Source organism: Branchiostoma floridae, chromosome 17 (genome assembly GCF_000003815.2).
Source record: "Branchiostoma floridae strain S238N-H82 chromosome 17, Bfl_VNyyK, whole genome shotgun sequence".
Lineage (NCBI taxonomy): Eukaryota > Metazoa > Chordata > Leptocardii > Amphioxiformes > Branchiostomatidae > Branchiostoma > Branchiostoma floridae.
This window is the reverse complement of record NC_049995.1, coordinates 2,031,205-2,052,836: the sequence shown is the minus strand read 5'-3', so window position 1 is coordinate 2,052,836 and position 21,632 is coordinate 2,031,205. Positions and strand designations below refer to the sequence as shown.

General features: G+C 40.9%; 3 protein-coding genes and 1 non-coding gene across 5 annotated transcripts; 2 read left to right on the top strand and 2 right to left on the bottom strand.

Moving 5' to 3' along the window:
• Positions 1–659: 659 nt before the first annotated feature.
• Positions 660–6,673, bottom strand: LOC118404673. The gene is made up of 8 exons (XM_035803913.1): positions 6,509–6,673; positions 5,333–5,829; positions 4,762–4,934; positions 4,291–4,411; positions 3,156–3,218; positions 2,336–2,431; positions 1,831–1,875; positions 660–1,367 (listed from the first exon to the last, which is right to left on the bottom strand). Exons 2-8 carry the CDS (start codon positions 5,814–5,816, stop codon positions 1,318–1,320), a joined length of 1,032 nt encoding a protein of 343 aa, XP_035659806.1. The 5' UTR covers positions 5,817–5,829; positions 6,509–6,673; the 3' UTR covers positions 660–1,317.
• Positions 6,674–6,871: 198 nt separating this feature from the next.
• On the top strand, positions 6,872–10,175 carry LOC118404616. The gene is made up of 3 exons (XM_035803845.1): positions 6,872–7,308; positions 8,831–9,076; positions 9,477–10,175. The coding sequence occupies exons 1-3, from the start codon at positions 6,894–6,896 to the stop codon at positions 9,491–9,493; spliced, it is 678 nt and encodes a 225-aa protein (XP_035659738.1). The 5' UTR covers positions 6,872–6,893; the 3' UTR covers positions 9,494–10,175.
• Positions 10,176–10,484: 309 nt separating this feature from the next.
• LOC118404615 (YTH domain-containing family protein 3-like) lies at positions 10,485–21,334 on the bottom strand. Of its 2 annotated transcripts, XM_035803843.1 has the most exons (5): positions 21,088–21,333; positions 20,911–20,935; positions 20,682–20,767; positions 12,857–14,392; positions 10,485–11,297 (listed from the first exon to the last, which is right to left on the bottom strand). In XM_035803843.1, the coding sequence occupies exons 1-5, from the start codon at positions 21,106–21,108 to the stop codon at positions 11,268–11,270; spliced, it is 1,698 nt and encodes a 565-aa protein (XP_035659736.1). In that variant the 5' UTR covers positions 21,109–21,333; the 3' UTR covers positions 10,485–11,267. The 2 variants fall into 2 exon arrangements, with proteins under 2 accessions (XP_035659736.1, XP_035659737.1); XM_035803844.1 differs by lacking the exons at positions 20,682–20,767; positions 20,911–20,935 and having other exon boundaries at positions 21,088–21,334.
• A 226-nt stretch (positions 21,335–21,560) lies between these two features.
• On the top strand, positions 21,561–21,632 carry Trnag-ucc. The gene has a single exon. It is a non-coding gene; the product is annotated as a tRNA-Gly (tRNA).

Below are 21,632 nucleotides of genomic sequence, written 5' to 3'. Positions count from 1 at the left end.
TCTAGATAGATGTAGACTCAAGGGGTTCTGAAAACATTGTAACGTTATATAAGTGCTTAGAAGCTCTTTTTGATTTGTGTATGTGCAGAATCGAACACTTCTTCACATTAAAGCGTAACTGCCAAAGATCCGACCACTTACACAATTGATCAAGATCCTTCTGTAGAGTGTGTTGATCTTCTTCCTTTATAACGGGGTGGTAGAGTAAGCAATCATAGGCAAATAAACGGAGTTGTGAAGTAATCCCTTTGTTGATGTCATTTATATATATCAAGAATAATAATGGGCCTAATACAGTGCCCTGAGGCACGCCAGACCTTACTTTAACAGGTCCGGACTTGTCTCCATTCACCACAACTTGCTGGTAACGGTTGCTGACCACTTAGATTCAATAATGGAAGCACCTTAAAGATTTCCTTTCCCACCATTTGTTTCTTCGCATCAGTTTTAGGGTACCCAGAGGATGTTAGTTATAATCAAATCAGTATGACCCATTGGCCTGAGACGAATTGATTTCATAGTCCATAAGAACTGTATTGCAAAACGCTAATCTCCAAGCAGGGCCTATGGTAGCATAAGATAGTATCAAAAGGTGGCAGAGGAATGAAGCTGGCCTAGGAGTGTGTTTGCTACCATCTGACTCCTTTTGGCCGGTTATATACTCCTTTGCCAGCTTTGATACATGTACTATCTTGTAGCACTATAGGATCTGCCTGGAGATTATAGCTCATCCTCATTGTTTTTGTAAGAACTGTACATTGTACCACAGAAAGGCCTACTAAAGCATCAAATATTCAGAGACAAAGCACAGCTCGTGTTTCTTTTTTACAAAACATTTATCTCACAGGTACCTATACCAAGGGAGTACAGTTTTGTACAAATCAAGTGTTCATCAAGGAGTTCATTTCTGGAATTAAAAAAAGAATATGGATGTTCTCATTTGTAAGGTAACATGTTTTTAGTATCCAGACAAAGTTCCACAATTGCTTTACAAATGATCAATGATTCAGAATTTCTAATACATCATTTCATTGCTAATGTCAGATATAGACAAAGCTCAGCCAGCAGGACATTGAATCTTTTTTAAAAATTCTGCTCTTACTTGAGCACTTAAGATTGATGTTGAAAGATCACAGGGGGTATGCTTTCAGAGTAGAATATATCATTTTCATATATAAAATGTGTTAAAAAATTTAAGAGTTAAACATCATACTATATACATATATCTGGTAAAATTTCATCTTGCAGACTCTTTGTGCCATCTTTGAAACATTGGAGTCGTACCAGCGACGAAATGCTGCATGTTAAAACGAGTCTCTAGACTTCAGTTGTAAGTGGTTGACCCCTGTCCTTCTTACTTGTTTTCTCTGAAAAAGGATGAAACAAAATAGTCTGTAAGATACAAATAGGAAACTGTTATAAAGTTAAGGCAACATTAATTCTCCTCAGATATGTCAAAGAAATTTGTTAAAAGGAGTACTGTAGTTTCATGACTATGGATCTTGGAGGATTTTTTTAAAGTATCCTCGACCTGGTTCTCTTTCATTCTGTTTTAGATAAGGGATAAATGGAAAAGATACATGATAATAACAGCAAGGAATGATCATTTTATGAATTAATACCAGCAACTACTTCTGGCCACAAAGAAACACTGCAGCAAAAAGTATGACTGTCTCCAGTTATTATTACTCCTATGGAATGGCTGAGAGACTTTGGATATTGGCAGGTGTATGTTTTTCTATGTTAAAGAACAAAATTAATACTAGTTGAAAAGTTATCCAAGACTTCCTACTAACTCTAAGTAAAATAGGAAAATTTCATTGAACTGACTTTTTTTCTCATCGATAGCATGTGTTGGCACAGATGGTAGTGTTTCTACAAGGAAAAAATCAATTCATCAATTAAAGAGATTACAGACAGAAGATTTCCTGCTCACATTACCAAAACTTGTCTGTCTACTCCTGATACCTCTCCATCATAACCTATATTTCAGTACCATGGACAAGGTAGTTAGAAAAAGTAGTCTTGTTATATTGCTTCCAAGGTGCAGTGTACAACTGATTCCATTGTAAACAATATAGAATCAGTGTACTTTGTGAAACACAAAATCTCACTGTCTAGGGCTCTATTGAGTCCTCCCCACAGAATTTGTGGCCATTTCCCTACAAGGCAGGAGACTGATTTGAATAAAGGAAAAGTACTGTAGTATACCAGTAGGGGCCCAGGTCTCTGTCATTATTGAAATCAGTCCAAAAGGAGCTCATGATTTCTGTCATCATGTTTATCAGTCATCACAACCTTAAGTTTAGCATATGTGATGACCTTTGACCCTTACCATCTACTGTGTCATCAGTCGGAGGTGGCGTGGCCATGTTCAGGTTTTCCATACGATTTGTAGCCCCATCAACATCAGATCCTGAAAAGAATGCACCTAGATACAAAGAGATATAGTCACTACCTTTCATGAATCTATACATTACAAGGGTGAATACATGACTCAGTCCAACTTTCCTACTAGGGGTTCATCCATGGGCTAAATGGTTACACTTAACTCAGGTGTAAATGAGTATCTAGCTGCGGCTAGTGGCCTTGGCGGGGCTTTGTGGCCGAGCCAGGCTTAGGGGCATGTTCGGGCATGACACACGAGTCGCGCGGTCGGGGGTAGGAGGAACCCCTTACATCCTTAGTCGGAAGTCCTCCTAGGAGATGGATACTCCGAATGACAAAGCTGCATCTGCTGAAGCCGTCTCACACGTGTCATACAGTTCTGTCCCTGTGAGACTTAGTGCTCCAGTAGACAAGAGGGTGGAGAAGGAATTGCACACCCCTCCTTCACCATAAAAAGTCATGTGCAGGTCAGGCAAAACAGGTAAATGCCTGTCTGCCTCCTCATCTGTCGAATCGACAGGAGAACCATACATGGTTACATCATGGAGATGTCAGTAGGGAAGGGGTCACAATGGCTCAATATTGAAGTTCACCCCTTCTGATAATCAACACGTTGACTTAACAAATAAGAATGAAGTAAAAGGGTGTCTCAACATTTGACATCATATATATATATCTTAGTATTTACAGAGAGGACAGAATAATGAATATCAGGCTAACTCTAGAATACGATGCAGACAGAAGTGGACCAGACAAAATAATCTTACTGTTTGGTTGGGTGATGACAGGAGGCACTGCCTCTGAATCCACCGATGATGCTGTTGCCCCAACTGGAAAAAACAAGGGTAATGACTGTTAAAACTATAGAGAAAATGTGTGTGGGTAGAAAAATATAATGTCTCAATCTCAATAAGGTACTGGACAAAGCCCTCAATTAGAGCATCACATCCAGGTGAGGTGCAGGTCCGTGCAGCCGGTGGCGTGAGGAAAAAATAAAGTGCAAGGTGCAGGAACCAAAAAGAAACCAAAAAAAGAGACTTGTGTGTGACTATGTACATGGCCGCAGGAAATCCCGAATTACATCTGGGAGTTGGGGTGGCCCATGTGTTGGACCAACCCCAACTTGAAACTAGCAAGTGTTGGAGCTGTATCAATGTGTGATGGTAACTTATTCCAGGCACTTACTGTTGTTGGGAGGTAGCTGTTTCTAGTGCTGCACATGTGGATAGTGATTATGGTGCAATGGGATAAGTGGTGTCAAAAAATGTAATTCCTTTTCCATGCTGCTACATCTTCTACTACTGTGCTCCAAATTACAAATTGAACTCCTCTTGCCCTTCCTAAATCATGATTATCCTCTCTTCTTTTCTGTTTCTTTGATATGCAGTCAAGATATGCTTATGTAATTAATTATTTGATGTACTGATAATTGCCAACTGTCATAATTCTGCAGAGTGTAGTAGACGCACCCGCCATGACACACGAGTTGCACGATCGGGGGTAGGAGGAACCCCTTACATCCTTGGTCGGAAGTCCTAGAAGACGGAAACTCCAAATAATAAACCTACATCTGCTGGGGCCGTCTTACGTGGCAAACAGTTTTGTCCCTGTAGGACTTAGTGCTCCAGTAGACGAGAGGGTGGAGAAGGGAGTGCATACCCCTCCTTCACCTTAAAAAGTCACATGCAGGCCAGGCAGACTGGTTGTCTATTCAACCTTGTCTGCCTACCATTGATCTTCAGATACGAAGAAACAGCCTTCGTCATATCAAGGCATTCAAGACATCCTTCAGAAGGATATGTATTTCTCTTCTTTACACTAACAAAGTATGGTGGTCATCAGTCAATCTCGTGGAAATGGGCTAAACTGCAAAGAATCTAGTTCATGATAAATTCCCCTTACCCAGGCTTTGCGGACCAGCCTCCACTTGCTGAGGTGTTGTGTTGGTGGCCTTCCTAATGGCATCATCTGCAATGGCCAGGGTTGCCTCAGGGCCATGGTGGACTCGCCAAACCACCAGCACCTGAATGGGTTAATGTGATCAATATGATACCATTAATCATACGTTAACCAGTTGAATTAATTATGTGTATTCAAAGAGAAGTGTAAAGGTATTGGAAACCTGACACCATTATGTGGAAAATGCTTTACTGTAATGCATTTAAGTTTGCTGGGATTTACTTTTGCGCTAGTGGGAAAATTGAGTGTTCGCGGTAGTTTTAAGTTCGTGGTAGTGCCATAGACTGCAATGTCATGATAATAGAATGGAAAAATGTTCGCGGTGGTTTAAAGTTCGCGGCGAAGTGGCCTCTGCAAAAACTGCAAACATATAACTACCGCAAACATTTCTGCATTTACAGTATTTCATCTTACCTCCATCAGCTGAGCTCTATATCCCCCATATTCTTGCTTGATGCTGCATAACACATCTCCTGGTATCCCTAGCTCTTTGGCTACTTTCATGAGGACGGCTTCAGTGCAGCATCCTCCCCTGGCCATCTGGTCAACCTTCTTCCGAATTTGGATTTCTTCTATGGTCTGTGCACCTGAAAAGATTATACCTCATGATATTCCTATTGACATGTTTGGACGATAGTCTAGTACAGGAATGAGTATAATGTCTTTAAAAATTACTCTAGACTTGTGTTATCTGTCTCAGTCAAGACTTTTCTTTGTTTGTCTGTCATTTTACCATTCAGCTTGTAAAATGTATGACTGAAAGAATAGCCTACACTGTGCTGTGAAACACCCTGTCTACTCTGGTCTGGTGGCAGATACCATCCACTTCTCATGCTATCATTAAATCAGAACACCTTTTTTGATCCTAACAAAGTTCAAGACCCTTCCGGTTTAGCCTTCAATAGTATTAACTTCTCACCAAGTGGTGGTTGCAAAGAGAGAACAGTTGGCCCTCCCAACAATAATAATATTTAGACTTTGATACCTGGCAGTTTGCTTACAGCTTTGTAAAGCTGCCTGTAGAATCCTTTCTCTCTGATGTTCAAGATCCTGCAATTTTTCAAGATGGTGGGGATGTTGCAGTCTTGACATTCCGTTCCCAACCTTACGACAATCAACTTTCTTTTCAGTCGAGTGTCTCGGTTATGCAAGATGTTGCATAGGAATGTTTCGAAGTTGGTTACTGCGGGAGCTTCTTCGTTCCTCTTGATAGCCTCAAGCAATTTGAGTGAAAGGAAGACGATTAGATGGCGACAGTCATCTACAGACTTCTCGAGTCGTTTCACTTGTGATCCCTCCCCATCCCTGTGAGAGTCATAGACCAGGAATCCCCAGTCATCCTGTTCTAGTTTGTCAATGACGCCTTGAGTTTCTGTCTCTTCTTCATTGTCATTGTCATCCTCATAACATACTGCTGCATCGTATGCAAAATTTCCGTTGGGATCAATGTCCTCTTCCACATCCGACATCACTGTCTCATTCCTGTAAAACACAAAGTTGTGGTGCAACGTTTAAAACTTTGACCCAATACAAATCAACGCAGGGTATCAGATTATCAACCGTCCAACTGTATTCTTCCTCAGGATTCCAGTCGAAGTACTAGATACTAGACTGGGCTACTTCGTTGGAGGAATAAAGGAGGCCTTCATCGATCAGGGCATGACAACCTTCACTCAATGGAGACAATGGGCATTTTAAACTTCCTGGCATTTTTGCTGTTCAATTCCTGACAAAATATTACATGTCTGTAAGGCCAATGCACATTACCAAGGTTCATTACAGTACGTTATTGTACAAATAATGGTCGACGTCTCTGGACGCGACGACTGTCGCTGCAAGGCTTCTTTTGCTTTAAATCTTGACCACAATCTTGACCACAACTACGTGAGGACTAATAAATGAATAAAAAAACATGCAGACACCCAACTAGTACCTGGTATATAAACCAAAGCTGCGTCATGTAGTCGGTAATGAAGAGTTCTTTGCAACTGAGACCTGTTCAAAGGACGGGAAATTTTTGTGACTCACATCCAAAAATAGACGGGTACCATGCCAGTCCGGGGTATTGAACCCTTGACTTTATAATCAAAATATTTCAATAACAAACGATGGTAGAGGGAATGCGTGAGCTGACTGATAAAATAGATCTGTTTAGCCTTACCCTGCTCAAAATTCGTTGACCGTGATCCAGGAATAAAGGCTCAGGTCTAACTTTTCCCCACCTGTTGCCCGTACACAACCCCGCAACCCGGAAGTTTCTTGAGTTTCACTTTTGGCAGTGCACCATGGGTAAGACTTGGCCATTCCAAAGGGGGGCTTTTTCATATTTTGTGACTATAGTCAACAATTTAACAAATATTTGATTATATATATAATTTTATATGGTAATAATTCACTCTATACTAGCATCATTTTATATGGTAATAATTCACTCTATACTAGCATCATATTATATCAAAGTGCAAAGACAAAGTACTAATAACTTTATCTAATAAATCAGACCACCCCTACTTTTAGTAGATGCTCCCACTGGAAGAGGTACTGGTATGGCGGGGCATAGTCACTATGAGTACGACTTCGTCTTACTTTACCACGAAGATGACCAAGATGCAGCTTTTGATCTCTTGGAGTCCGTCGAAAAGACCTTTTCATTGCGAGGATTCTTCTGGGCAAGGGATGCAGTTCTTGGGAAGAGCATTTTTGACAATTTACAACAAAGTCTGGAGTTGAGCAGAAACGTACTGTGCCTACTTACATCAAGATTTGTGGACGAAAACTGGGGGAATTTTCAGATAGAAAACGCCGTTCTAAACAGGCTACTTAGTGAGAAACGTAAGAACGTTGTATCGGTGATGCTGGAGGAATGTACCGTACCGCTAGCGTTGCAGGACACCCCGCCTCTAAAGCCAACAGGCCAGTGGTACTGGAGTGTGCTGTATAGGAGCCTGGTTAAAAACGCAGGTAAGCGAGTAGCCGTGGGCGACTGTTGTAGGGCTAGTCTCCTGCATCCACTCTTAAACATTAGCCCTATGTATAAGACTAGCTCTATGCAAAAGATTAGCCCTACAACAGTCGCCCGCGACTTGTAAGCGAGAAGCTTAAGGGCATCCGCAGGTCATTCAATATTCAGCCTCCCTATACAAAAAAGAGGAGAAAGAAACTGTTAATAACTCAACTTTCTGACGTTACTGGCACACAAACATACCCTCATATGAAAGCCCGACATCTCAGCTATCCGAAAAACCACATTTCGCCAAGTATCTAACGGTGAAACTTCCGGGAAACTGAAAAATTTACCCCTGACCTCAAAACCGCACCACAACCCAGTGAGAAGGTGATGTGAGGCCATGTGCTAGGACAAAAAAGTCCCAACTTAATACCCCTCAGCAACCACAAAAACTCAGCTTTTTGGCCCTAATCAGAAAGTAGAAACCGTCCCCTGTCACACCCACCTCAAAACTGCCAGGATTTCTACCCATTTGACCAGGAAAAAAATCTTGAAGTTTTAGGCCCTGAACTATATTCGATAATTTGCATGGCGGATTGCCCTGCGGATCCCCTTAAGGTGACGGTCATGACAAACATCTCAGCTGCAAAGAATAGGTCATAGGGATGGGTACCAGTACACCGTTTTGTCTTGTTGACCGGATCTTTAACCGATTACAAAATTTACAGATTATACCAGCAAGTGTTCACATGCTTTGGGGCTTTATATACCTATCCAAACAAGAAATCTTTTTAAAAAAGCTGTGCCTTGCCGCGTATTTTATGTTATTTTGGTAAGTTAGACTAGATTCTACGCTTAAAAATCCCAAGTTCCACATGTCGCCCCCCTCATTATCATAATTTATGTCAGATGAATTATTGGCACCTTAAACAGGTTTTGTAAAACTTTTTGACCCACAATGAATTATTTTTTGTTACAAACTAAGTTCCTTCTGATGCAATTTGTGATATATATTTATATAAACATGGTGAGTTAAAGCGTAGATTTATTACGCTGGACCACATACAGTAACATGCGTCTAGAAGATCGTTTTAATACTCGCCAGGAAACTCGGCAAGGAAAGAAGGGCCTTTGGAAGGGCTGGGTTAACAGGTCCGTCCAACCATGGAAGAAAGCTGGCGTAAAGCCTTGCCTGGCGGCAAGGCAAAAAGTGACAAGAGAGAAGAGGAGAGTTAAATCATTTTACCAACTTTCTACAGTCACATTAGTGTTGTTTACCTATAGCCTAAGATAGGATTTTTAAATGCCAGTAGAAGTTAGATACTCCATTAAACAGATTCCTTTGTAATGAAATTGACCATTGTTTTGAATATACAGCAATTTCTTATCTAGTCAAGATCATAATCTACAGGCAGATGTACCGGTGGCATAAGGAGGCCTTGGTAGCTCAGAACACTCCTTGGTCAGCTAAACTCCTTATGCCACCGGTAGATCTACCTGGCGACTATCAAGATTAGTCAACTATCCATTTTTCAGGACCATGTCCAGTGTCCATACGAACTTCAGCGGAAAAAGTTTTCAAAGCCGTCCAACCGGACAAAGGAAAGGCTGTCGCTTTCTGCAGGAACCTGGGCGTCCCTGAAGTGGTCTGTACAGAGATATCCAGCCACGCTGCCGGAATTCGAGCTCTACTTGTGCAGGGGTTAAACTGCTGGACCAAACATGTAGGCATGGACGGGACAGATGAACAGATAGACATGGCTCTACTCAAAACACTTACAGGTATGGGCAACATTACTTAGTATATAATCTGGATACATGGTGTGATTTCAATAGAGCTTGGCAGAGGAGCCATACCAAACACTTTGATATGGTATATACTGCTTTCTACCTTTAAGTCAGCACTCTGCTCTTATGAGAGAGTATGTAACTTACCAGTAACTCACACCACTACCAATGGACTAACCCCTTCTGCAATGATTACACAATTGTGTGGCCCAAGGGCAATACAAATGGAGATAAGCAGCACCTTACCTGCCTAAACATGTGAGAGGGATTCTGTCAAATTTGATAGAATCTTACCACCCAGGTCCTCCCTATTGCACAAGTCTAGTTTTATTCACATAATTTCTTCATTTCTCTGGATGTCTCAGTGATTTTTGTCAACTTGCTGTGTTCACAGGTGGTTGCAGTCAGTAAGGCAAAAACACGTCATGGACAACATTTGGATCATGTGGCAAATAACGTGCCAGTTCTACTAGCCAATAGGGCAATTAATTTAACACCAACATGACAATTTGTAACCTTATATGCATGTATACATGTACTGATACTGTGTAGAGTTTTTGCAGTATGTAATATACCTTTTACCTGTACTGTTCGAAAAGTATTGGGCAGGGATACAACCAAGGTTTCATCTGCGTTTGTGCAATCTACATGTTTTTATTTCTTTTTTGTAACATTTTGAACAATGAAAGCATATGTTTTGTCCAAGATTGTCATTTGTTTGCTGTATGTGCATGCAAAATGATATCAAATCTGGGCCTAAATATCATATTCATGCATGCATATTTACAACATATAGCTAGTTTGCATGTTGTCACAGCCACCACTTGGTAGTGAGACCTATCAATTTGTCCGTAATCATAATTACCTAACTAAGAATAGTATTTTGGCAACACAATTTTGCAAACTGCAAATGGATTGAGGAAGGGTAGACTATGTGTTCTAGTTCGAGAACATACTTCAACATGTGCCAAGTAAAAGCCTTGGAACTATCATAATGGTGTGGCATTTTTGTTGGCCTGGGTGCCATCGTCTGGGTTTATGTTATCCTAGCCAAGAGCAAAAGTCTTAGAACTACTACTAGGCTACTATTTTTTTTTTTAAATATATTACTCTCCAAGCAGATGAACTGCCTTATCATTCTCATGTGACATTATGTCAGTAAAATGCCCTTCCCATATCTGCTTGGAGTACTCTCCAAGCAGAAGTTAGGCCCTGGCTGCTTTTTGACATTTTTATCAGGCTTCCTTTTTATACCATTTTGTTGAGGCCGTGAGACATTAACAAACAGTACAGAATAGAATGCCCAATAAAAATGCCTAAAAAATACCCCAAAACAGCTGTGAGTCTAACCTCTGCTTGGAGTTTGTTTATATAAAAGACACAATAAGACTTGTACACAAGATATCTTTCCTGCAATTTTATTTGTTCCTGCTATTTCTACTACTTAGAGAATAATCATGTGTTAAGCATTCATTAGTTTTAAATTCAAAGCCTTCTGCACCGCGCCGAAGTCTCGCGACTCCGGATCCGTTCCCGATCAACCTACACTCCATTTTTTAGCCAATCACAGAAAAGCTGAAGAAAGAGACGACAGAGGCAAGATACTAGTATGAGAAAGGAAAAAATTGCCCTACACGGCGTCGAGAAACAATTTCTATATTCCGTTTGAGCTTACTTACCACTGATGTTCGTGTATCTACCGTCAAACCAAAATCCAAGGAGATAAGATGTAAATAGGGGAGGTGCTTACAGTCATTACACTCACTACCACCTATACCCATATATGCTTCTACAGAAATCCGTTCTGTTCGCTAGGATTGTTAATAAGTTGTGCACAATTAAGCAAATCTTTTCTATGCCATGTTTACGTCGAAGGGTATAAGCATGGGGGGTTACACATATGCGCTTGCCAGTGAATGCGTCAAAATAACTAAAAATCTTAATTTTAAAAAGTTGGAGACCTTGCTTTCAGTTTTTTTGTTTCTCAATTGATTGTAGTCCAAGCCGGCGGTTTCGTCCTCATAGAGTACCGCCGACTTTTAGAAGTCCAAGTTCGTAGATCTAGTAGCGTCTTTTTTTAAATTCCATTCAAAGATAGAAGTCCAAATTCCTTTTGAGGGATGTCAGGGTAACATGGTCTTAGTCCACACCAAGTCCGTTAGGGGCAGGGTCCTTGCCAGGCCATTTATTGGTGGTTGCCCCGGTGCTTCCTCTCCTGTAAACAGTAAACAAAAACAGTAAATACAGTGGCTGTAAACAAAAAAACATGCAGTAAATACAGTGATAGAAAACAGAAATGGAATTTTTTAATCCTTATGTACAGGTTCAGTAGTTTTATGCTTTCAAATTTGAAGGGTTTGAAAATAGAAACTCGAAGTCTCAAAATCTTGGAACAAAAAAATCCCCGTTTAATACGAAGATTCTTGACAAGTACTGTAACAACAACCGCTTACATTTAGTGGTTTACATGTCACTTTCCATTCAGTGAAAAGTACCTTGGCTCCAAAATAAAGCCCTTTTGAAAATGACTAACAAAAAAATTTCGGTGTTTCATCAAGACCTGAGATTGTTTCCACCTGAAAAGCTTTTTAATCAATTCACCTATCTAACAAAATCTTGACATCCTTTCAAATCCACTTATTAGAATAAGTACACAAATAATTTTTCAACTGAGATGAACAAATGAACTGAGAGAAGCATTAGAAAAACAGAAGATTTAAGTTAAATTTTAACAATGAATTCATGTATACAACTGAACACAATAAAAATTCAGTTATAATTGACAGTTGCTGTTACTTGGAATGTACTTATCTATGACATATAGAAAAATAAGAAACATTATGCTAAATTCCTAATACATAAAGATAAGCATTATAGCATCCACATTTAGAATCACTATTAGTTTGATCTCCAAGCAGATGCGTGGATCCATCTCATATTATAGAGCAGTGGACAGAAAAAAATGCAACATGAGGCACATACAAAAATCTACAAATGCCATGAACTAGTCACAGCCGCAACACCTGCCTGGCGATGTGATAAAATATTCAGCTTTTCTTGATCCCCTGGTGGATTAAAGGATTAGGATCGATCATATCCAGCTGGATTAGCTGACAGGGTGACATTGAGAATATTACCTTACTCTGACAGGCTGTACGTTTAACATTCAAGGGTAGTGGCAATTCTCGCTTTGTAAAAACACAAAGACTGAAACAAATCAATATGCCTTAGACTGTATGTAGTCTTTATTTGGCAGTTTTGTTAAGTAATTAAATAGATGAAAATCTGACAAAAAAATTCCTTTTCCTCTGCATCAACTTTTACAATTGAATATTTTCAAACTGTTTCCCTGAAAAATTGTTGAGGCACAAACCTGGACCTCAATCGTAGCCATACCTAAAGTTTGACAAAAGTGTATGTCTTTTTATTCAAGCAAAGATTGATAACCCTCATATGAAAGATAACAATCTACCAGTTGGGAATTATGAAACCTTTTGGATAAAACTATGCAAATCCTGCATACAAAGATGAGAATCCACCTCTAAAAAAAGACAGATTGCTACATCATCATGTATACCTTCATTTCAAAGCTGGTCAAACTTGTATGGATCTAAACCGTTGTCCCCACATACCTGTCCACATCCCTAGTGTAAGTCTTCATAAACGGTTTAATATAAGGCTGCATGGATTTGAGATAAGAAATTGAACAGAGCAGAGAAAGAAGAAAATGATACAACTGGCCTTAAACTATGTCTAAAACTACACGATCCTCACCTTGCGGAGTTGATCCTCCTCCTCTTGTCGCTTTTCGTAGTGCACAAAGTCGTCGAAGATGGAGGTGGTGTGCTTATAGTTCGAGAGGATCTTCAGGACCTGCTTCCCCTTTTCGGGGGGAACCTCCTGGGTGTCCCGCGAGTTTGTCACCGGTTTGTTCTCGTTGTTCTCCAGGCGGATGTGCCTGAGCTGCGAGTTGGGCACGTCCTTCACGAAGATCCACTTCACCTCCAGCTTGCCCTTCCATTTCTCCTGCGACCACACGCCCGTGTCCGCGTTGTAGTCCACTTCAGACATCATCTGCGCCACGCCGCAGAAGTGCCCGCTCCCGTTTACGCTGAAGAACAGGTAGATCGGTCCCTTTCCCTTGCGCTCGCGGAACGCCTGGTCCAAGCGCTTGTTTCCGTGCTCCGTGCTGCACCAAATGTGGTACTTGATGGAACGGTGGATATCGTCCTCAGAGTAGCTCTTGATCACAAAGAAGCGCGAGTTCTTGGGGTTCGTGTTGAACTCCTTGAAGTTGCTCTTGATCTCCATGCGAAGTTTGTCCAACATGGGGTGACTCGCCGCGGCGGGGTTTTCAGCCCCGCTGGGGTGCGCGATGGGCGTCAGCCCGGCAGTCCCGCCCATCTGGGCACCTTGCTGGTTCTGAGGGGGGCCACCGCGCCCGCGAGGGTTTGCGTTCCAGGCCTGCGGTGGAGGCGGGGCCTGCTGCGGGGGTGGGGGCTTCTTTGGGACATTTTTCCCATCCCAGGTTCCGATGTCCATGTTGTGTTTGATGGGCGGGGGAGGCATGACCGCGCCGGACGATCCCCCACCGGTCTTAGGTTTTGCCTTCGGCTGCGGGATGGCAGGCTTGCTCGCGATCGAGGCCCACGAGATGGGCTTCGACGGTGCCGTGGTGGTGGTAGCCGAAGTTCCGTTGGTCTTGGCAGCCGAGCTCGCCGCCGTCGCGTCCCCATGGCCATGTCCGTGTCCGTGTACCGCCTTATTCCCGTTCTGACTCCCAGCGGAGCCCGATTGTGCCTTGTTGTCCGAGCCTCCCAGGGTAAGTCCAGTTAACCCTTGTTCAACCGATTTCATGCCGTGTCCAGGTGCCTTGTTAGTAGGTACGTCCGTTGGTCCGTTACTCTGGTAGGGGTTGGGTCCATTGTAACTCGACACGGGGGGTTGGTAATAGTCATAAGCAGTCTGAGCCTGGCTGCCACCCCCACTGGCACTTTGGTTCTGTCCAGATCCCTGAGGCCAGCCACTGCTGCCCCAGTCCGTCCCACCCACCGGTTGGGGGAAGAAGCTAAACCCAGTTTGATTAAAGTAGGGAGGGGTGCTTCCCAGCGCGTTCCCCGTGGGAGGGAACATGGCGTCCTGTCCGTAGTGTTGCTGGTCGCCGCCGTTGGGCCAGCCGAACGACATGGGGTCGCCGGTGGACCACTCGGTGCTGCTGAGGTACGGGAAGGACATGGAGGGGTAGTAGCTGGGCATGTAGGGGTCCGACATGGAGGTGCCGTGCGCCATGGGCGTGGATCCTGCGTAGGCCTGCCGGGAAACAACACATAGTCAAACAATATCCCGTACAATAAACAAAATGTCTCCACTAACAACTCTCCTGTATGGTCAAACGAGGTAAACAATATCCAGTACAATAAACAAAATGTCTTAACTAACATTCAACATACATCTAACCTCAACTGAGAAACAACACATAATCAAACACTCCAGTACAATAAACAAAATGTCTCAACTAACAACTCTCCTGCATAGGCCTGCCGAGGAACATCACATAGTCAAACAAGGGAAACAATATCCAGTGCAATAAAATGTCTTACCTAACATTTAATATACTAACCTTAACCGAGAAACAACAGATAGTCAAACAAGGGAAACAATATCCAGTGCAATAAAATGTCTTACCTAACATTTAATATACTAACCTTAACCGAGAAACAACAGATAGTCAAACAAGGTAAACAATATCCAGTAGTCCCAGTACAATAAATGTCTCAACTAACAACTCTCCTGCGTAGGCCTGCCGGAAAACAACACATAGCCAAACAAGGCAAACAATATCCAGTACAATAAACAAAATGTCTTAACTAATATTCAACATTCATCTAACCTCATATTGGAAGAAATTTGTGCAACCTGTGTTACGAATTTTACAAGAAAATCAAGTTTCTAAAAGTGGCATTTAGCATAGGTACAGTATTGGGAGATTGACATTTGGTACTTTGACCGGTAAGATTTTTACAGTTTTGTACCAGTCACTTAGCCTTACGCCTAGCATCCTTCCCCTATAACTATAAGGGTGAAAACAATACTGTTGAATTTCCCAGAACCAAATCAGCACACACAACACCATAGGAAAAGAACAAGCCTGACTGTTACTGTGATGCATGAGGGAAGCTATGTTTACCTCATTCATCAAGACAGCCCCAAAATGTTTCAAATTTCTCCTTTTACAACTGATTCACAAGAAGGGAAAAAGAGGGAACAATACTAAGAATGTCAAGACCACAAAAGAAAAACATCCTTATTAAAAAAATCTGACTTGATATGTTGACAAGAACATGTCAAGTTGTGGTGCCTTTGTAACTTCCTCCTACAACAACTTCTTGGTACAGCCCTGACAGGTCACATGTTGCCTAGCAACCAAAGTGGACACACTGCTTGCAGTCCAGGTGTGTTTTGATAGCAAAGCTGTCAAAACAATACATAGGACTGGAAATCTGAAAACTTTGGCAATTGCCTATCATATATAGTGGTTTCATGGTGACCTTTCCACCTCAAATTTGAGTTTTGAACTTTAACCGTTCAATTCGTTCAAAGATTTGCAGCGTTGTCCTCTGATGGCCAGTTCACACGAGGAAGATTTCTGGTGGTACGACAATTACACGTACCAGGGCTCGAAATTCATTTTTGGGATTAGGTGCACTGGTGCACCCAGCTCAAGAAATTGGGTGCACCCTAATTTTTTTTGGGTGCACCACTTTTAATTGAAGTAATAAACTAGTAATAAAACTTAGCTACATGCTATCAACTTCTTAAACAAGTACCATGATAGACATTTTTTATTACCCGTCAAACACTTAGATGTGAAGAATATGATGTATACTAGTATACTTTGATATCTTAACATACACAACCTAAGAAAATATTTAGGTGCAACCTGTGCACCCACATAATATAATTGGGTGCACAGCTCCTATTTTGGGTGCACAAAACCCCAGTATTTTGAGCCCTGCGTACCAAAGTTGTCCGTCAGCTTTCTGTTCACACGCACGGACCTGGGAACCCGCTGCACCCTTGCTGCGCCAGACATTGTAAAAAACAATAACTGGTAACTCCGTGACTTCAACACCTTGCGACATGTGCATTTTGAACAAACTAAATTTCGTAGTGAAAAATGTTCTGTCACTAGTATTTTGCGAGTCCCAGGACGGGCGTTATATCTGCATATGACTCTCACACTGAGTACAAATTGCATCGTATGTCAAAGACAGACGACTTTGACATGTCATTGTCGTACGCTCAGAAATCTTCCTCATGTGAACCGACCATATTATTAAAGCTACATATATGACACATGAAAAGGAAGCTCTCCAGTCTGTTGGAGTGGGCGAGAAAGCTGTCTCCTCCATACTAATCAACAAAGGTGTGAGCATGAGGGTTCTTATGTCACACTCCATACTGTATTACACTGTGAAGGTGGGTTTACATTAGCATCATGGCACAGGGGCCCAAGGTTATTCTTTATCAAAAACCGTTTCATTCTCAGCCATTGAGCAAAAATAAAAGAGTTCAACAAAAGTAAAATCCATACAAATGTCAAATTATGATACTAATGTATACTGTGAATGTCGTCATAAGGTAAATAGAATAATTAAAACACAGGAAAAAAATCTTTAAAAAAAACAAGCTTGAAGTTTTCCTAACACGTCAAAAAAATAAGACACATTCCGTTGCCTTATCAAACAACCAAGATTTTTCTCTCATTTGTGAAAATATTAAGATTACCCTCCCTGACACTGGCCCCTTTGCTACGACGTTTAATTATGATTTACTTCAATCATGCTATACAAACTTTCCAATAACGGTGCAGTGCTTGATACAGCAATAACCATGATTACTTCTCTGACAAATTGCATACATAATCATACAGTCACAGATGTCAAAATTCATATCTACCATCCTTGCCCTTGGCAGTGGCTGCACTTGTCCAATAAAAAGATAAATTGTAGCAAACTTGTAATATGCCAGAGATATGAGCATGGTAACTACAAGGTAAGCATTGTTTTATGATAGAATATGTGGACGAAATTTTATGAAAAAAAACTTTATACCTGCATTGGTATTGAAAATTACCTGCACCAGACAAATTTTACCTGCACCACCTGAATTTACGAAGTATGGATCATACTGAAATTGTTTAGGAACCATTATTTTATACTTAATAGGTGGTAACACTAAACAGTCAATGCAGCTAATAACAATCCACATGCACATACACCATAGGATATTTAATTTATGTTTAAGTATTACATGGGCCAGTGCCGGTTAGGTGCAGGTAGACACCAGAAATACCTGCACAGCTCCAATTTTACCAGCACTAACCTGCATATGCAGGTGGTATTTTGAGCTCTGTTCTGTAGCTCTGTTCTGTATCTACAGGTATAAATGGGACATGAGGTATGTACTTAACACGACTGTCTCCAGGACCTGTCCCTCTGTCTACCTCTGTCCAGGGCCTGAACTTGGCTAGTTGGAAGGGACAAAACTTTCACCCTATCTAGCCATAAAATCTCAAGTACACAACGCAAACTGCATGAAAATGTACTTTTGTAAGCATAAGATTTTGAGATTTTGACAACAAAGATTAAACTCCGAAACAAGTAAAACCGACAAATATTCAAAGTTATAGGCAGACACATTCTAACCTCAGTGTTCCAAATTGTGTGAGGGCTAGACAAGCTTGCACTGTAGATGTTGATGTAAAAACTACGGAAAAAAAACCCCGTTGCAACACAGCAATCTACCACCTTTGCTAGACTAGTCCTGCGCTAGTCTGCTGCATATGAAAACTTGCAGTATTTCCAGGAAGACCTTCTTACAATATCTTTATCCAGCATACTTGTATTGAGCCTTTCTATCTAAGCCCAGTACAAAAGCCCGACTTGTACGGAGAGCTGGGTTGATACAAGGTGTGGCAGGTGTTCCTGCTATCTTTTATTTTGTAAACACACGTATATACGGGGACAAAGTCCAACGGATTGCGCATTCTTTTGGACACGTCATCTCAGTGCCTGGTAAAGGGTTTACCTTGACCAAAAGGTAGAATGCTATTGAACATTTCAGACTTATTCTAGTTTCAATGTTATACTCAAGTATACTACATTTTTATTACCAGGGTTGGAGAAGTTTTTTAAACTTACTTGTCCTATCAGGCAAGAAAGTAAAGAATTTATTTGCCTGGACCAGCTTTTCACTTGCTTGAAATTTAAATGATATTTTTCTATGTGTTTTGACTTCCAGCAATGGAATTCCTGTATCTTTGGCTGTATTTTTCTGTGTTGGAACAATTGCTGGATGTCATGACTGTGAAAAATAACATGCATTTCAAACTCTCACTCATGGACAAATCAAGAGGAGTAGGACATGCACTTGCCCAGGACAATTGGGCAAGCAGTTTTGTCAAACCCTGAAAACTGAAATAAAATTACCATAATTGTTCTAAATGTCACTAAAAATATTACCAAACATAGGCACTCAGGTAACAGACTGAAATGCTAATCCCTAAGCAAACGTTTGGAGACAAAACTTGACGGTTTCTGACTCCTCCCAATATCGAATCCCACAGAAACTGTCACGGTTTCACCCACGAACATCTAGTAACTACTTGGAGATTCTGAAATGAAGAAATTTGAATGTGACTACTAAAAAAATTTGACAAGCATCCAGCCTGTTTATATTCCCCTTTTGGTCAAATGGATTTAATCTCAAAGAAAATGGGCCCCCTACTTCAAAACTACTAATAGTACTATCTCCCCATTTTTTTCATATCTTGCTCATTCAAACAGCTAGATTCAGGATGTGATAAGTTTGAGTAATTGGATTAGATATGTGTTTGGGATACGTTAACAGCTGTCCACGGCAACTGATAACAGCATTCTATGGTGAATATCTCTTTATACAACTTCTGTGCTGTTTTCAAAAGATTATCAAAGTTACTCACACGGTCCCTTCTATTATGAAAAGATGATTTCGTAAATTGACAAAGTCTATGAAAGTATTTATGTTAGCAACACCTTGAAAGCTTTGCTTCCTCACAGCTTCTATTGTTTATTCGGAAAAATTGAAACAGGAACATATCTTAAAGTTTCTTCATAAGTACACTTTTCCCATATGGACATTTACATGTAATTCATGTGCTGAAATGTACTTTAGGGTGTTTGAACTCTTGTGTGACTAATGTCCACCATTTTGGATGGTTTACTTTGGTGATTGACAGGAAATAAGAATTTCTGACAGTGTGTATGTAATTAAAGTCACATACTTATGACATCACACGCATGCTGATTAGACGGTCTGGCTATCCTAGGTTCAAACACGACAGCTTTTATCTGTTAACACCATATTGTGTGTAATTTGTTAGTAAATAAAAGGATAAAATTGTTTACGAATCGAAATGGAAGGATTTTATAAAACATATGAAAGTGAAGCTCAAGGATTTGGATTCTGAGTATTGTATCCAAATTACAGAACTGAAACTAGAACTGAACTTCTTAATTTCTATTCTCCTTTAAAAAAAGGAGTCCCAAACTAGTTCCAATGTCACTTACTGACTCTGATTTCAAATACATGTCTTGTTCATAATTTTTCTTGACTCTGCTTATTGCAACTTCTTTTGCCTTCGGAACAACATATTGAAAACAGGCATGTGCGTATTCACAAATTTGTTACAACTGCACATGGAGAACTCACAAATTAAAGTCCTCTTTTCCAAGAAAAAAGTTCATGTGCAACATTTGGCAAAGTTATGACCCATTAATTTCAACTAAAATCAGCAATATGTGAGAAGTGTTTTCTCCACCCCCACCCCCGCACACAGACAAATGGAAGAATGTAATTTTCTTTTGCGAAAGTTTCATCATGTCAAATACAATATTTCTTTCATATTGAAGTGTTTGTTTGTCTATGCATACCCATATGCTAATTGTCTGCCCCCCCCAAAAAAAACACTTCCTATAGGCTTTTTATATACCCACAACTAACTTTTAAGTCATTGTATAATGACTTTCTTATCAATAATAAAACTGATCGATATGGCAACAGAAAATGTTTGTAAAATCAATAAATCAAACAAAAAGAGTTTTTGACATAATATAAATATGAAAAATGATCGTTTTGCAAGTTGTAACTTGCAAATAGGGGATTTTCTTTTGTCAACGATGACTCAAACTTGGAGACGACATCATAATTTATGAAGGGTTGGGTTTAAATTAGCGTAAATTTCCGAAACCTTAACATCTGGGGGTCAATCTACACTTAACTTAGTTTTAGATTTCTTAAGTATGGTCAAAGTTATGCAAGTTGATACCGTAAGTTTTATTATTTTGTTTTCATAAAATAACTGTAAAGTTACATTCAATTTTAAAAAATGTAAAAAAAAATGTGGATAAAATGGAGGATAATCGCACTGAATAATGCATGTAAATCCAACAGTTGTTTGAGCGATGGAGCCCGCATATTTCCACACGGGCAGACATCGATGTTGCCCCGACAAACAACCGGCACTCGTCACGCCGAATTACGGGGAAACAAAACCTACCTGGCCAGTCTGGTTATGTTGCAGGTACGGCTCAAATTCCTCCCCTTTCCCACTATCCTTCGTATTCACGGGTCCATTTTGTGCAACTGTTGTTCGAGAAGAGACAAGAAGAAATGCGGAGATTCTGATTAAACAAAACGCAGGGACAGACACGAAATTTTCACCACCAGGAAGCTAGCTTACGCAAACGTCACAAAAATACGACTGTGAAAAAAAAGTGTCGACTCACCTTTATTTCCTTGTGATTTAGGCCTCTGTGGCGACAGCGTGTCGGTGGAAAGGTAAAAGAAAGACGATAACGGGTTGTTAGTGGTTGTGGTGGAAACAAGACGGCAAACTATTTGGCAACGCAGGAGAGAAAAGAAAAGGACACAGCATATCGACGGCCGCCATGACACATACATACCTGATCAACGCTGGCAGACATCGTACGAAAACGCCGTCTAAATCCCCGTGAATCCTCCAAGTTTCCCAACAGAAAAAGTCTTAAGTCTGTAAAGAAGTGTCCTGCGGTGAGCTAGCAGCACTGAATCGTTGGAAAAGTCCTGGGGAAGAGGAAGTTTTGAGGAAGGGAGTGGATCACAGAACAATGGCGGACCAGACATGTGCCTCGCTCCCGCTCCCACGTCACGTGACGCTGGCCTGACCTCGCTGACGTCATCAACCTCAAAATTACAGTCTTCCCGCCAATTTGAGATTTTTTCATCAGCATAAAACCATCTAAAAGAACAACCAGCAGAAGTTTCTACCTAAAAAAATAGTCTATATGGTTAAACTTGGCCTAAAAGTATTTGACAAATACTGCGTCACCTCGCAACGTGACGTCATCTAATTAAGGTGAGGAATAGATCCTTTAAATTTACCCTGCATCCTCAGCGAGCGTTGGTGGTGTAATGGTCAGCATTGTTGCCTTCCAAGCAGTAGATCCGGGTTCGATTCCCGGCCAACGCA

Coding starts and splice junctions, on each gene's coding strand:
- LOC118404673 (XM_035803913.1), bottom strand. CDS start 5,816: ATGTCGGATGTGGAAGAGGACATTGATCCCAACGGAAATTTTGCATAC. Junction 4,935..5,332: donor AGCTGTAAGCAAACTGCCAG/GTATCAAAGTCT, acceptor TAATCTTTTCAG/GTGCACAGACCATAGAAGAA. Junction 4,412..4,761: donor ATAGAGCTCAGCTGATGGAG/GTAAGATGAAAT, acceptor TAACCCATTCAG/GTGCTGGTGGTTTGGCGAGT.
- LOC118404616 (XM_035803845.1), top strand. CDS start 6,894: ATGGCGGGGCATAGTCACTATGAGTACGACTTCGTCTTACTTTACCAC. Junction 7,309..8,830: donor GAGCCTGGTTAAAAACGCAG/GTAAGCGAGTAG, acceptor TCCATTTTTCAG/GACCATGTCCAGTGTCCATA.
- LOC118404615 (XM_035803843.1), bottom strand. CDS start 21,108: ATGTCTGCCAGCGTTGATCAG. Junction 20,768..20,910: donor TAAATCACAAGGAAATAAAG/GTGAGTCGACAC, acceptor CTCGAACAACAG/TTGCACAAAATGGACCCGTG. Junction 11,298..12,856: donor AGGAGGATCAACTCCGCAAG/GTGAGGATCGTG, acceptor TACTGTTTACAG/GAGAGGAAGCACCGGGGCAA.